General features: G+C 47.8%; 1 protein-coding gene across 2 annotated transcripts in view; it reads right to left on the bottom strand.

The window, feature by feature from the left end:
* The window catches only part of BAIAP2L1 (BAR/IMD domain containing adaptor protein 2 like 1), a 95,805-nt gene extending 84,047 nt beyond the window's left edge, over positions 1 to 11,758 (bottom strand). Inside the window, exon 1 of one of the 2 annotated variants that reach the window (XM_066576376.1) lies at positions 11,570 to 11,758. In XM_066576376.1, the coding sequence (XP_066432473.1) occupies positions 11,570 to 11,620 (51 nt within the window). In that variant the 5' untranslated portion in view covers positions 11,621 to 11,758. The remainder of the gene's footprint in view (positions 1 to 11,569) is intronic. The other variant, XM_066576377.1, reaches the window with a different exon arrangement.
* Positions 11,759 to 14,479: the final 2,721 nt, after the last annotated feature.

Below are 14,479 nucleotides of genomic sequence, written 5' to 3'. Positions count from 1 at the left end.
AAAAGGGGGTCTAAAAACACAAACGTGGTGCAAGTGCAATTTCTGATGCAATTTGCACTGCAACATTGGCGCATTCTCAGTTACAAGTCTGTGTAGGTACTAAAAGCTGGATGCCCATCTGATCTAGTATAAACATAAAATGATAACTTGGCACCAAAGATCAATGGCGTACAATGGTAAAATACTTATAATCAGTGATGCTGCTTGAAAAATGTTTGGTTTGTTGCCTAGAAACAACAAATAGAGCCCGGGGGTGACAACACAGGATGAGTGAAGAAAAGCAGTGATGTCACATGCAAGGAAACGAAGGGTGGGTAGGGATACCAGAATATCCGGTTCTGGCTGCCAGATGGAGGAAGATTCTGGGCATCACCTGAATACAACATGTAATATCTATATTCCTAATTTTAAGGCCTACCTACTTATCCTACATGAGTACATGGTGTTCACAGATAGGACATCATTACAACTTGGCAACTTTTAAAGGGGTTGTCTAGCTGTAAATTATTATAGACCGTCAATAGCAAATCAGTGGGGAGTCCACCAGTCGGTAGCCAACCAATCAGCAGTTTTCTGTAACAGTGTGCTTGTGCACGGAGCAGAATTCTGCAGGAAGCAGACAGCTCTATTCTCACTGCATTGGTGAAGTTTTGTATTGCAGGCCAAATTTCCATTTCAGTAAATTAGAACTTTACTTGAGATACCAGGCCTAACCACTGCAGTGATAAATCTGTCTGCATGAGTGTAGTGGCCTGGCTAACAGCTGATTGGTAGGGGTTCCAGATCAATCTATTATTGATTATCTAGATAGGCCATCAATAGTTTACAACTGGACAACGCTTTAATGCTGCACTGAGGCCAAGGTAGAGGTAACAAAGTTTGTCTGCCATACTTCCCTGAGTCTTGGAGAGCTTCTTTAAAGTCACCCAATGGGGTGGGTGTGTATGGCCCCCCTGCACACGGGCAGAAATTCCGCAGAATTTACGTCCGTGGCTGCCTAGGATTGCGTTTTCAAATGCAATCCTATGGCAGCAGACGGATGCGATTTGTCCACGTGAAATCACATGCGGAAAACAAATTGCGGCATGTTCTATTTCTGCGCGGGTCTCGCAGCGGTCCGCACAGAAATGTCAGTAATGCCGGGCCGGCTCCGCTCTGCACATGCGTCAACTGTCCGGCACATCACAGAGCCGGAGCCGCGGGAGCAGGTGAGACCCGAGAATTTTCGCAGGGGTTCCGACCCGACCATCTGCAGATGGCCTGTGTGTGTGTGTGTGTGTGCGCGAGTGAGTGAGTGCGAGTGAGTATTTTTCCCTGGTGCGGATCGCATGTGCAGGAAAGCACCCGCAGCATGCTCCATTTCGTGCAGTTTTCCTGCACGGACGGCTCCCATTGAAGCCTACGGAAGCAGTCTGGTCCCGCGGCACACCCACAGCTGTATTTGTGCTGTGCTGCGGGACCGCAGGAAAGCAGGAGTTCAAAAAAAAATTTTTTGCACGGCACATGCGCGTGGCACGCTGCCAGCGTGTCAAGCACATCCGCCGGGCCGAAGAACGAAGATCTGGCTGCAACAGAGGGGAGACCAACAGCGTCCGGACAAGTAAGTATAATCGAATTTCTTGGCCTCACGTCCGTGGGGCAGGAGGGACCCGCTACGGGATTCTGCATGGGGCATATGTGCAGGCCCGAATTTCCCCTTGGACATGAGATGAGGCCTAAGGTGTACGGGGCCTTCAGTTGACACAACCAATATAATGTATATAGAAACAAATTAACTTGTGCAGCAAGACGGATGATTCACAATGAGACAACAAACAAAGCAGAAAGGCAAGTTTCCTCCTGTGAGGAGATGGGAGGACCGATCTTCAGCAGAAAGTGAAGGTGTGCCGCAGGTTGGACAGCGAAACAGAATTATTTCCCTGTAATGCCACAACAAATGACACCCGCTCCCCGCTGACTAAATATACAGGAATAGGGAGCGCGGCCGTGATTCTTCAGAAAATGACGTGCAGGCAGAAGACGTCATGCCTGTGTCAGAAGGGCTTCTACTTCCAGCAACACACCTAGCCTTAACAACAGTTCAAACAGCTATCCAGAGCACTTCAGGCCCTTCTCACGAAAAATGCCAAACCCCACATGTCCGCAATGAGGTATGGGCACAAACATCAAAGTCTGGATTTACTGATAGCCCAGTAAGGCTACATTCACACAAGAATCACGCGCGAGTTTGGTGCATTGCGAGACGCATTTATCAGACTTTTAAGAAATCTAGTAGAATGCCCCTTTAAGTTTGTCTAATCACATTACTATGGAGGAGGACACTAACTGGATCTGTGACTAAAGGCTGATTTACCTGCAACGATTATCGCTCACAATTTGTCCAAACGACAGCTTTTGAGCGTTAGCCTTTGCGTGTAAATGTGCGCCCATGGTGGACTTACCGTGCACTCTCCGTCCATCGCTGAGTTCAGCTCAGCATAAAATCCTCGTATAAATAACCCCCCCAGGAATGACATATATGTGTCGGGGTGCTAGTTTTTGTAATCATGTGCCCAAACCCAATTACATGCATCCAGAAGGCTCAGATGCCAGCTTCCTCTTTGGTACAGATGGTCGCCCAAGCGCCAATGGACTCCATATGTGCAAACATGTTTTTCCTTAGAAGAAACTACATGCATAAAGAGTTCAAAAGAACATCCTCCAATTTTTTGGAATCCGTCAGAAGAAACCAAGTGCGTCGACATCCAGTATGGAGGTACAGTGGGAACATCAAGCACCTCTACGGCAGCCCTATTTCTGTCTATACTAAACGGAGCCACAATATTAGGCTTTTCTCGACATATGGATTGGTTTTCCTGAACACTTTCCCGCAGTAGTCATCCTCGCCCCTTTAGAAGACACACAAGAGTTTTTCACGTCTCTTTCCAGGCTACAAGCCAACTGGTGACCGGGCTGCCACATAAAGAAAAGCCACATTAGTCAAAATTTCCCATAATTAAAAGCAAAAGTAAAAATAACTCATCGCCTAAAGGCAGCAAACACCAAATATAAAGTATTCACTGTTTGTTGCGGAAGGAACCCTAATAACTTAACCCTGTCAGTACCGGGCAGCTCCTCCTAAAATAGAGGGCAATCCCTGCTCTTAGTCACGCAGCAGATGTTATGTAGATATTTCTGTGACTGGAGGGGGCTTCTAGCGATCCACGGGTTTCCCACCATAAAAACACCATTTAGATGAAAGAAACTGATTTTTAGTTGCCGACGTTTCTGGAATAAATCTGCCACGTATGAATATAGACTTAGAGTTACGCCAAATCACACGGCAGGTCCGGATTATGCCTGTGGAATCCCGCCCTGACTATGGCGCGTGACCCTGGGAACTTGTCGAGACTGCGTACGGAATGTGATTGGCACCGCGCATGCGAGGGAATATGATGTCACATGCGCAGTGCGTTTTCTTTCTTTTTTTCCAAATTTCCCTCTCTGTTCAGAGCGGGGATGTGTATCGCAACGCTGCCCTTTCGCAATGCCTGCGTATGGACAGCATTTCATACGCAATCCATTGAAGGCCTGCGCTTGATACGCGGAGAAAGAGAGCATACTGCGGTTTATTTGTCCTGTATATCTAAACAGTGTCCACACGTAGGTGGGAATGGAAGAATGAATAGTCTCATTCACCGCGTATTTCTAATGGGAAATATGTGTCCGTAATACGGTAAATAATTGCTCTGCTGGCAGAGACGGCGTATGGACAGCAAGCGTACTGCACATGGCCGCGAATTTCATGCGCAGTGTGACTGTCTTTTAAAATTGCCCGATCTGTTGCATAGTGGGGTTGCGTATGAATCGCCACTCATACGCAATGTACTGCGTATGGATAATGTTTGCATACGCTGTCCATACAAGAGCATGCTGCCATCTATTTCTCACGCGTATCTGCATTTGCATGGATCAATGAAAGCCCATTGACTTTCACTGACTCCATTCACCGCGTTTGATGCAATGAAAAAACGCCCGTGGAGATGAGGCCTAATAGGAATGAGCAGACATGAGGGAAGAGAAAAAGTTTTCCCACCCGAAACGGTTATTTCCCACCCGTGGTGGGCATCTGCACCACGGATCCGCAGCAAACAGCGCCCTTAGCATGCTATGGGAAATCGATTCTTCCTGCACATTTGCAGAAACCAATGTGGAAGCGGAAGAAGAAAAAAAAAAAAATTGCAGCATGCTCCATTTTTTCGCGGCTTCCACGTGGATGGCAGTGTGCAGGGGGCCTACACCTATGAGGTCTCCAGGAATAGCTCTGTACCGCAGTTCTCGCCTTAAGGCCGCATTCTGTACTGACCCGTAATACCCCACTGATAAAACTCTATGGGGCCCTACTATGTTTTTGTAGGCCTCCAAGTGTTTTATTTTTACATAACTCCCACGTTATGGACCACTACGGTGACTCCGCTCATGGGGCCCGCAGCCTCCCATTCCTCCTCACTGTACGGCCATAGCAAGTGAAGTCTGACAGGAATGGTGGCCACTCTGGCGTGCTGCTGCTCTGGTCAAGGTCTACGAGGTGGACACAGAGCCAAGCGGTCATATAAATTTTTATGGGCAAGCAAGCGTGCTACTTATTAGTCTATGTAGTTTGCCAACGAACCAGCAGTGTAAATAAAGCCTGATAAGGACGGCGGCGGCAGGACTGCGCTCTGTGGACAGGACGCCATTAGTCTACCTAGCATAAACACTGCGCCTCCTCCCTTGTACACAAGGATGCACAGGGTATGACTAGATGTAAAACCGCATCCAGCGAGATATACCGCACAATCCCTCCAAGGGCTCATTCACATCAGCACGTCCGGCTCCATTTTGAACAGATCCGATTTTTTTTTTTTTTTGTAAACGAAAGGGATTAAAAAATAAGTAATTTAGCGGAAACCATAGTCCGTTTTACTAAACAAATCCAGTAGATCGGCATAGGTTATATCAATTTGTTTGCATTTGCATGTTTTAATACAGATCCGCTGTAGGCCTCATGTCCCCGGCACACGCGGATTTACGCTGCGGAAGACCAGCGAGTCAGTGCGCAAATGATTTCTAAATGCTTGTCAACATTTGCGGATGTAATTTTTTGCAAAAAAATAAAAAAATCGTAACCCCAAAGTGCCTGCCTTCCCCCTCCTACCCGCTTGGTCTCCAAGCAACCAGTGAGGTATCCGCTTACAAATCCGCAATTGATTTGCATCGCGGATCGCTCGCTTACATAGAGATCAATGGAGTCCATCCGCGCAAAATGGAGCATTCCACTAATAAAACCCGAATGTGTTAATTAGGCTGAGGACAGCCATGCTTTCCTATGGGCGGCTTGAACTGCGGATCTTCCGAATGAATTCCGTAAATCAAATCCGCCCGTGGACATTGGGTCTTATGCGCACGCTCATTTAAAAATCAATCAGTTGAACAGACATCAAAAACGGAACCAATCGGCAATCTCTCTGTTCAGTTCCGTCATTCATTGACTAGAATGTAAAAAAAACCGGATGCTTAATTACAGATTTTTAAAAGTAACAGCGTAGATTGCCTTATTGCTGCGCCAAAAATGGAAATAAAATGTGTGAAATATGCTCCAAACTAGGCCATTCTGCGCTCTTTTCAAGCGACCGAAAACTGCGTAACAAATACGCAGACGTGAACTAAGAGCTCATAGTTCCAAACGCTCCCTACTGCGAGCTGACAGTGGGATTTCGTTTGTCCATTAATGTGGCCATATTTGCAATACATTTAGGACCTCATTAATCCAGACGTCTGTTACCCATAGCAACCAATCACAGCGCAGCTTTCATTTTACCACAGCAGTATCAGAAATGAAAGCTGCGCTGTGATTGGTCTTCCTGGCACACAGTGCGCTGTATTCAGGGCATTGTACACAAGTCCTGTAATCCCCACATAGTTTACCGGATTTATATGTTAAAAAGGGTAAAAAACACTCTGGAAACTTGTTTACCTTCTAGTTGGAAACTGTGTGCTAAATAAGTGGCGCATTTCTACCCCAGAGGCTCAAATACACCTGAAGGCCTCGTTCATACGGGCATTGCGTTTTTCGGAACTACGAAAATAAATTGAACACATTCTATTTTTTTTTTCTGCACGTACTTAATGCCCACACAAAAAACGGAGACGTGGACTAACCAATTAAAATCAATGGGTTCTATTCTCTGCGTGAAAGGCCCTACGGTTTGTTCCATTGTTGTCAATGGAGCCTCTCAGACAGTCGCTCGATTGCGACCCTTTCCAGCGCTGCGATTTTCGAGTAGAGTCCGTTCTATTTTGGACGTTTAGCGCACCTCATCAATGATGAGGTATGCTAAACTCCGCACTCGGCCGCGGACGAAAGTGAAAGTAAAATCCCAGCAAAGCGCCGCGATTTGCGAAACACTTGTGTGAAGGAGGCCTATGGCAAGTTACACACGCACGATCGCAATTTTCCCATGAGAAAATTGCCGCAAAATCGCGTCTTTGGTCCCACGATTTTTAGGCATTGGCAATGCTTTTTTTTTCTAGAATAATCTGGCATCGCATTGCTGCTCCCCGTGATAAAATGGCGCGATTTTTTATCACAAAAGCCAATGGTCTTTCTAATGTTAAAATCATATCGCAACGTTGCGATAAAAAGGAGGCTCCATAGGGAAACATGGGAGATAAAATAAATAAAATCGCACATCGCAGATAGATAGAGCACGCCGCATTTTTTCTCTCTCTCAACATCGCATCAGTGAAAACATCGCAGATGGGAAGAAATCCATTGAAAGTCATTTGTTTCATATTCTGCTTTTTTACTGACTTTCGCATCAGGTGAAAATCACACGATTTTCGGGCCCGTGTGAAACCACCCTAAAAGGGTTCTCTAGACTTGCGTAATTGGGGGCCTATTCACAGGGACACATTTTCTGGCACACGGCCCTATTACAGCCTATGAAGCTGTAATAAGTGATTTCACACAAAGCAATGATCTGTGTGGAAAAAAATTGCACTTCTCCGCCATCTTCAAGGACACGAACAGGACAATGTGCGGCATCCGTGCAGATCCGTCTGTACGTGAACAGTGGCGTCGTGTGCGGTTCGATGCGAGCTGCATCTGCTTATCAGACGCAACACACTCACAATATGGCGTGTAAATCCAGCATAACGGTTGATCATTTCAACCTTTTATACATACTTTTAGGGAGTTCCGCTAAAGACGGGCGATCTTACAGCAGCGCATCAGAACAGCGCCTCTTAAGAAATTTGGTGCGCCTTTCGCCAGTCCTTACAGCTGTGAGTTGGTGTAGATTTGCGCTATAGTGTATTCTGGCATAGATTCTACTGCATCCGGAGGCCTACCTCCCCAAAAAGTCAACGTGCAGAGCTGTATTTGTATGCGTTTCGTGCTCGCGTTTTCACTGCGTATTTTCGCAGTAGCGAAAGCTGAGGGTGTCACAACTTTTCCCTCTCTTGGTGCTTCACAGAAATGCTGGGAGGGGGTTTTGCTAGAAAACGTCTCGCATCAATGTAAAAATGCACGCTGGCGAGCGTGAAACCGGGCCGAGAAACCTGTCCCGATATCACGCTCACCTCGATATCAAGAACTTAATAGGAAACCCTCGTGATCCTAATATGCGCAAGAGGATCGCAATTTCACAGAAGCAATGCGATAATAAAAAACGCTTTGCATCGCAGTGAATAAAAATCACACGTTTGTAAGCGCAATATTGGACCAAGTGTCTCGGCCTGATATCGCACTCTAAATGTGCTAGAATTCAGCCAAGACACAGAGGAGTTTGCATGACGGGTGATGAAGCTTATGCGCTGCTTCTCTATTCCAACTTTATGGCAGTAAGCTGTACGGTCAACCGCAAGACTCGAGGCCGCATTATAGCGCTACATGTAATTGATGAGGTTTATACTACCGTGTGTGGCCATTTGCACTTCCTTTAACCGCGAAGATCAGGAGAACCCCCTTAAAGCCCATGTTATTGCTTAGTGACTCATCTGTGTAACATGAGGTTATAAATAATCATTAACCCATTAATGTCTGAGCTCAGAGAACAAGGTAAATTAGTATTCAAATTACTTCTAATCAGCAACGCAGTACATAGAAACCATATCGTATCCAGTCGGAAAAACTGTTTGCATGGCGCACACAGGCACTTCTCTACAGACATCGGTCCTGGTGATCAGTTGATCGCCGTCGGTCCAGCTTCTGGAATTCCAGGCATATGGCCACCAACGGGGAAAAATACAGCATTACATGCCGAACTTTTAATGGGTTTTCTGGCCAAAAACTATTGATGGCCTGTCCTCAGGATAGATCATTAATCACTGGGGACCCCCTCACCTGGGGAATCCCAGCGGAGACCTGACTGCTCAGCCCGCTATCAGTGCGGCAGAGCCAGATGTCACAATAGGGGACAGCCGGATTTGAATTGCGGAGTCTACAATTGTCTCCCAAAATCCACGGTATTCCGCATCCATAAGCAAGAATAGAGCATTTGCATGTCCGCTCACGAGTGGATAGCGTTTTTTGCTCGCGGAAATAAAATCGCAGCATGCTCTATTCTTGTGCGGATTTCGCACGGACAGCTTCCATCGAATTCATTGGAAGCCATCCGACCTGCGGTCCTTCCGCAATTAACATTGCAGAAAGGTTGCGGATTCCGCATCATTGCCTAGCGACGATGCGGGAGAAAGAAAAGCTCTGAAAAAGGAAAAAAAATCAGCGAAACCAGCCTTGCACTTCTGCAGCCAACCCCCCGATGTCAGAAGCAGAAGTGTTACAGCCTGCTTCATCTCCCATTGATTTCAATGGAAGTGAAGCTGTTTATGCTGCACTAACAGCGGGCTGGGGAATCAGCTCTTCACTGGGAATCCCAAGCGATGGGTCCTTATTTGGATAGGTCATCAAAAGTTATCCCCTATCCAATGGAAAGGGGATAACAAGCTGACTGTGCAGGTTCAACTGCCAGGATCCCCATCAATCTAATTAATGGGGGTCTTAAAGGTCCCCGAATGAATGGAGCAGCGTTCAAGCACGTGATGACTAATGCCAATTGTCAAGCACTTGAACTCTGCCATCTCCGGCTGTCCCATAGAAATTAATGGTGTAGTAGTGCACATGCTCCACCGCCTCTAGTCATTTGGACACCTTCAGGACCCCCGTTCTCATGATCAATGAGAGTCCCAGTAAACCCCATCCTGTGGACAAGGGATATCTTCTTTTGGTGGGACAACCTCTCCAATAGGCAGAACAGCAGCTCTACGGGGAGTCCGGAGCAGGGGATCCCCCTCATATACATGCTCTAGTAAGATACATGAAGAAGCCCTTTTAGGCACAGACATGTGCTTTATTTCCATATAGTGTTCCAGTATCAGTGGGCGTCAGATCAGCAAATATTCTAGATTATCAGACGGATATAATAAAGTACTTAAAATAACATGATAAAAACAGAGAAGCTGCAGGAAGTCCGTGCGCAGCAGGATACGACCGAACGGCTGATAGCATCACTCTTCTGTGTTGGTTACTCAGGCGGCACTCACATCTGATTATCTCTACCCAGATTCTAGAATATCTTGTGTTTCAGGCCGGCTGGCGAAACGAATATTCCCATCCATGCGCTCATTCACACGAACACGGCAACTTTGGTCCATGAAAGCCGTTCTGATCTCGCTGCATGTGTATGTGCGTGTTCCATTGGGTTTGTGCGGATTGTTAACATCACTCTGCCACTTGTGTGTCATCTCTTTTTCAACCACACAAAACAAACAAAAACACAAGAAGAGCCAACTGTTACTTTTCTCTTGCTACCTTCTGGCCACATGCACTTGTTACATCTGTGTTCGCTGTGTTTTTAACGCCGCCATATACTTTCATGGGCAACTTTGGTTTGTGAATACAGGCCAGAATGGGACGTTATGCACTTAAAAAAAAAAACAAAAACATGTTTGAATCCCCCGATTTACTTTTAGGGGGCTTTCACACGGGCAGAATATTATTCCACAGGACGCAGCACAGTTCTGGGTTTTGCGTTCTGTGGAACCTTTTACTTTTTTTTTTTAAGCAGACTTTAATTATGGAATTACATCTCCGGTATGTTAGAAATCCGCAACAACAATTCCGCAAGACGTCCTTCATTCTGCAGCGACATTTAATCCTGTGGTTCTAACAGGGAAAATCAGGCCCGCTCCGGATTCTCCATGGAGACTCTCCTCCCCGCGGACATGAGCTCTTAAAATAAGAATAAACTTACCTCCCGCCCGCTCCAGATCCTTCGCCGCGGCGTCATCTTCTCTGCGTCGCGGCCGTCCTTTCTTCGGCTCGGCGGATGCGCAGGATGATGTCGGTGACGTGCCCCGCGCATGCGCCGGCCCGAAGAAAAAAGATCCGGCCGTGACGGAGAGAAGATGGCGCCACGGAGAAGGGAAGAACCAGAGCGGGTGAGTAAATTCCGATTTTTGTCTCCCGCGGATCCGGACGGCTTCCATAGGCTTCAATAGAAGCCCGCCGGAGACCCGCACGAAAATGGAGCATGGTCCATTTTTTTTCATGCTCCGTTTTTTTAAAAATCACTTTTATTGACCATCCGCGGGTATTTATCTACCCGCGGGTGGTCAATGCATCCTTATGGGATGCGGATCCGCGGGCAGGAGAAGAGTTAAAATCCGCTGCGGATTTTAATTCTTCTTTTGCCCGTGGACATGAGGCCTAAAGGAAAGCTGCGTGGATTTTAACAGATGCGGAATTCAAGCCCCATATTGATGATTTGGTGACGCGTAAATTTGGAGCATTGACCCCTTAATGTACTATCCTGTACTAACATTCTTCTTCACAGTACCAGCATCCTCCACCATATTCCAACACTTAGTGCTGCCACCTACTGGTACACTAGATTATGCCCACAGAGCACTATTATTATACACCCTACATTTGCTGTTATGTACACTGTACCCCGGCTGATGGTATAGACCAGCAGTCTGCAACCGGAAGAGTATAACTCTCATCATCCTGACAGCTGGCCGACTACGGCTACTTGTCTGATTAGATCTCTCCTTTTAGTGTATGCTCTGCCTGAACTACAAGTATCAGCAACAACAGAACATTAAGTCCAAGTATGTTCCGAGTATACTGAATCTTGCAGGCTGTAGGACTACAAGTCCCAGCAGTGGGACAATAAGCATCAGCAAGCCACATAACACCCCCAATCATGTTATGCCAGAATTTGGGGTTAGAAATCCCCAAAACTACAAGAATCACTTGCCAAAACAAACAAAGTCTTTGGAAGAGAGAACTGCAAGTCCCAGCAAGATACACTGGACGACAATAGTAGAACTACAAGCACCAGCGTGCCCTCACTAGATAGGGCAGTAACACACAGCTGGAACTAGGAATCCCAGCAACAGTGGAACTACAAGCACCAGTCCGAGGAACTACAAGCCCCAGCATCCCCGGGCTACACAGTAGAGAGGATTCCAGAATGCTTCGTCAAGGTCTGCCGTAGAGGAACTACAATTCCCAGCAAGCCCTGAACATGCCCCGGCTGCTCACCTTGTAGGTGCTCTCGGTGATCCTGGCCACGGCCTCCGGGTCCCGGGACATGGCTCCGCTGACTGTCTGTCCCTGCTAGCCGGTCCTCACATGCCGCTCCCGGCTCCGTCCTCCCTGACAACTGTCACTACGAGAACTTGTGGCTCCGGCGGCGGCGGGGAGAGCAGAAGGTGGAGCCGGTGAGGTCAGCAGGAGCCGGGCAGGAGGGAGGGACGCACCTGCGTGGAGGGAAGGGAGGAGTGGGGAGGAGAGGTGAGTCAGCGGCGGCCGGGCAGGAGACGGGAGTGTGCGCTACACCCCGTGCGATGTCATCGTGCGATACTTCCCCTGCGATCATCCCGTGCGATACTTCCCATGAGATCATATCGTGTGCTACACACCGTGCTATCTCATGGTGCGGTAGAACCCCATGCGATCTCGTGGTGCGGTAGAACCCCATGCGATCCCATTGTGCGGTAAAACCCCATGCGATCTCGTGGTGCGATAGAACCCTATGCGATCCCATAGTGCAGTAGAACCCCATGCGATCGCATGGTGCGATAGAACCCTATGCGATCCCATAGTGCAGTAGAACCCCATGCGATCTCGTGGTGCGGTAGAACCCAGTGCGATTTCACGGTGCGGTAGCGCTCTGTGCGATCACATGGTGCGGCAGAACTCCATGTGGTAGAACCTCGTGTAATCTAATTGTTTGGTAGAAGCCTGTGTGATCTTATGGTCCTGCAGAACCCCGTGCGATCTCATGGTGCAGCATAACTCAGTGCGTTAGAACCCTGTGTGATCTTGTGGTGCAGTAGAACCCCATGCGATTTCGTGGTGCAGTAGAACCCCATGCGATTTCGTGGTGCAGTAGAACCCCATGCGATTTCATGGTGCAGTAGAACCCTGTGCGATCTCATGGTGTGGTAGAACCCCGTGTGCTCTAATGGTGCGGTAGAACCTCGTGCGATCTCATGGTGCGGTAGAACCTCGTGCGATCTCATGGAGTGGTAGAACCTTGTGCGCTCTCATCATATGGTAGAACTCTGTGCGCTCTCATTGTGCTGTAGAACTACATGCGATCTCATTGTGCTGTAGAACTACATGCGATCTCATTGTGCGGTAGAACTACATGCGATCTCATTGTGCTGTAGAACTACATGCGATCTCATTGTGCGGTAGAACTACATGCGATGTCATCGTGTGGTAGATCCTATGCAATCTTAAGCAGTGGAGCTTCATGCAATCTCATGGTGGGGTAGAACCCCGTGCAATCTCATAGTTCGGTAGAACGATATGAAATGTCATCGTGCGGTAGATCCCACGCAATCTTAACATACAGTAGAGCTCCATTCAGTCTCATGGTGAAGGTAGAACCCCGTGCGATCTCATGGTGGGGGTAGAACCTCGTGCAATCTCATTGTGTAGTAGAACTACATGCAATCTCATCGTGTAGTAGAACTACATGCAATCTCATCGTGTAGTAGAACTACATGCAATCTCATCGTGTAGTAGAACTACATGCAATCTCATCGTGTAGTAGAACTACATGCAATCTCATCGTGTAGTAGAACTACATGCAATCTCATCGTGTAGTAGAACTACATGCAATCTCATTGTGCGGTAGAACTACATGAGATGTCATCCTGCAGTATATCTACATACAATGTCATCGTGCAGTAGATCCCATGTGATCTTAACATGCGGTAGAACCCCGTACAATCCCATGGTGCAGTAGAACCCCATGCGATCGCATTGGTGCGATAGAACCCTATGCGATCCCATAGTGCAGTAGAACCCCATGCGATCTCGTGGTGCGGTAGAACCCAGTGCGATTTCACGGTGCGGTAGCGCTCTGTGCGATCACATGGTGCGGCAGAACTCCATGTGGTAGAACCTCGTGCAATCTAATTGTTTGGTAGAAGCCTGTGTGATCTTATGGTCCTGCAGAACCCCGTGCGATCTCATGGTGCAGCATAACTCAGTGCGTTAGAACCCTGTGTGATCTTGTGGTGCAGTAGAACTCCGTGCAATCTCATCATGTAGTAGAACTACATGCAATCTCATTGTGCGGTAGAACTACATGAGATGTCATCATGCAGTATATCTACATACAATGTCATCGTGCAGTAGATCCCATGTGATCTCATCCTGCTGTAGAACTACATGCAATCTTATTGTGCGGTAGGACTACATGTGATGTCATTGTGCGGTGGAACTACATGTGATGTCATTGTGCGGTGGAACTACATGCGATGTCATTGTGTGGTGGAACTATATGCGATGTCATTGTACGGTGGAACTACATGGGATGTCATCGTGCGATGGAACTACAGGTGATGTCATCGTGCGGTAGGACTACGTGCGATGTCTTCGCGTGGCAGGACTACATGCGATGTCATCGTGTGGTAGAACTACATGCGATGTCATTGTGCGGTGGAACTACATGCGATGTCATCGTGCGGTGGAACTACATGCGATGTCATCGTGCGGTGGAACTACATGCGATGTCATCGTGCGGTGGAACTACATGCGATGTCATCGTGCGGTGGAACTACATGGGATGTCATCGTGCGGTAGAACTACAGGTGATGTCATCGTACGCTAGGACTACGTGCGATGTCTTCGCGCGGCGGGGCTACGTGCGATGCTTCGCACGGCAGGGTTACGTGCCATGTCTGCGCGCGGCGGGGCTACGTGCGATGTCTTCGCGCGGCGGGACTACGTGCGATGTCTTCGCGCGGCGGGACTACGTGCGATGTCTTCGCGCGGCGGGGCTACATGCGATCACATGCATAACTTTCTTTCTGCCACAGAAGTTGACATACATGTTGTGCTACTTAGGTGCCCCTCTGGCCTGTATATTGTGCCCTCTACCTTGGATACCATATGTATATGTATTAACTTTCATACTTAGAATATCTGCAGATT

The sequence above is a fragment of the Eleutherodactylus coqui genome, chromosome 8, assembly GCF_035609145.1.
Source record: "Eleutherodactylus coqui strain aEleCoq1 chromosome 8, aEleCoq1.hap1, whole genome shotgun sequence".
NCBI classification, from domain to species: Eukaryota; Metazoa; Chordata; class Amphibia; order Anura; family Eleutherodactylidae; genus Eleutherodactylus; species Eleutherodactylus coqui.
Note: the sequence above shows the minus strand (reverse complement) of the source record. Positions and strands in the feature narration are given on the sequence as shown.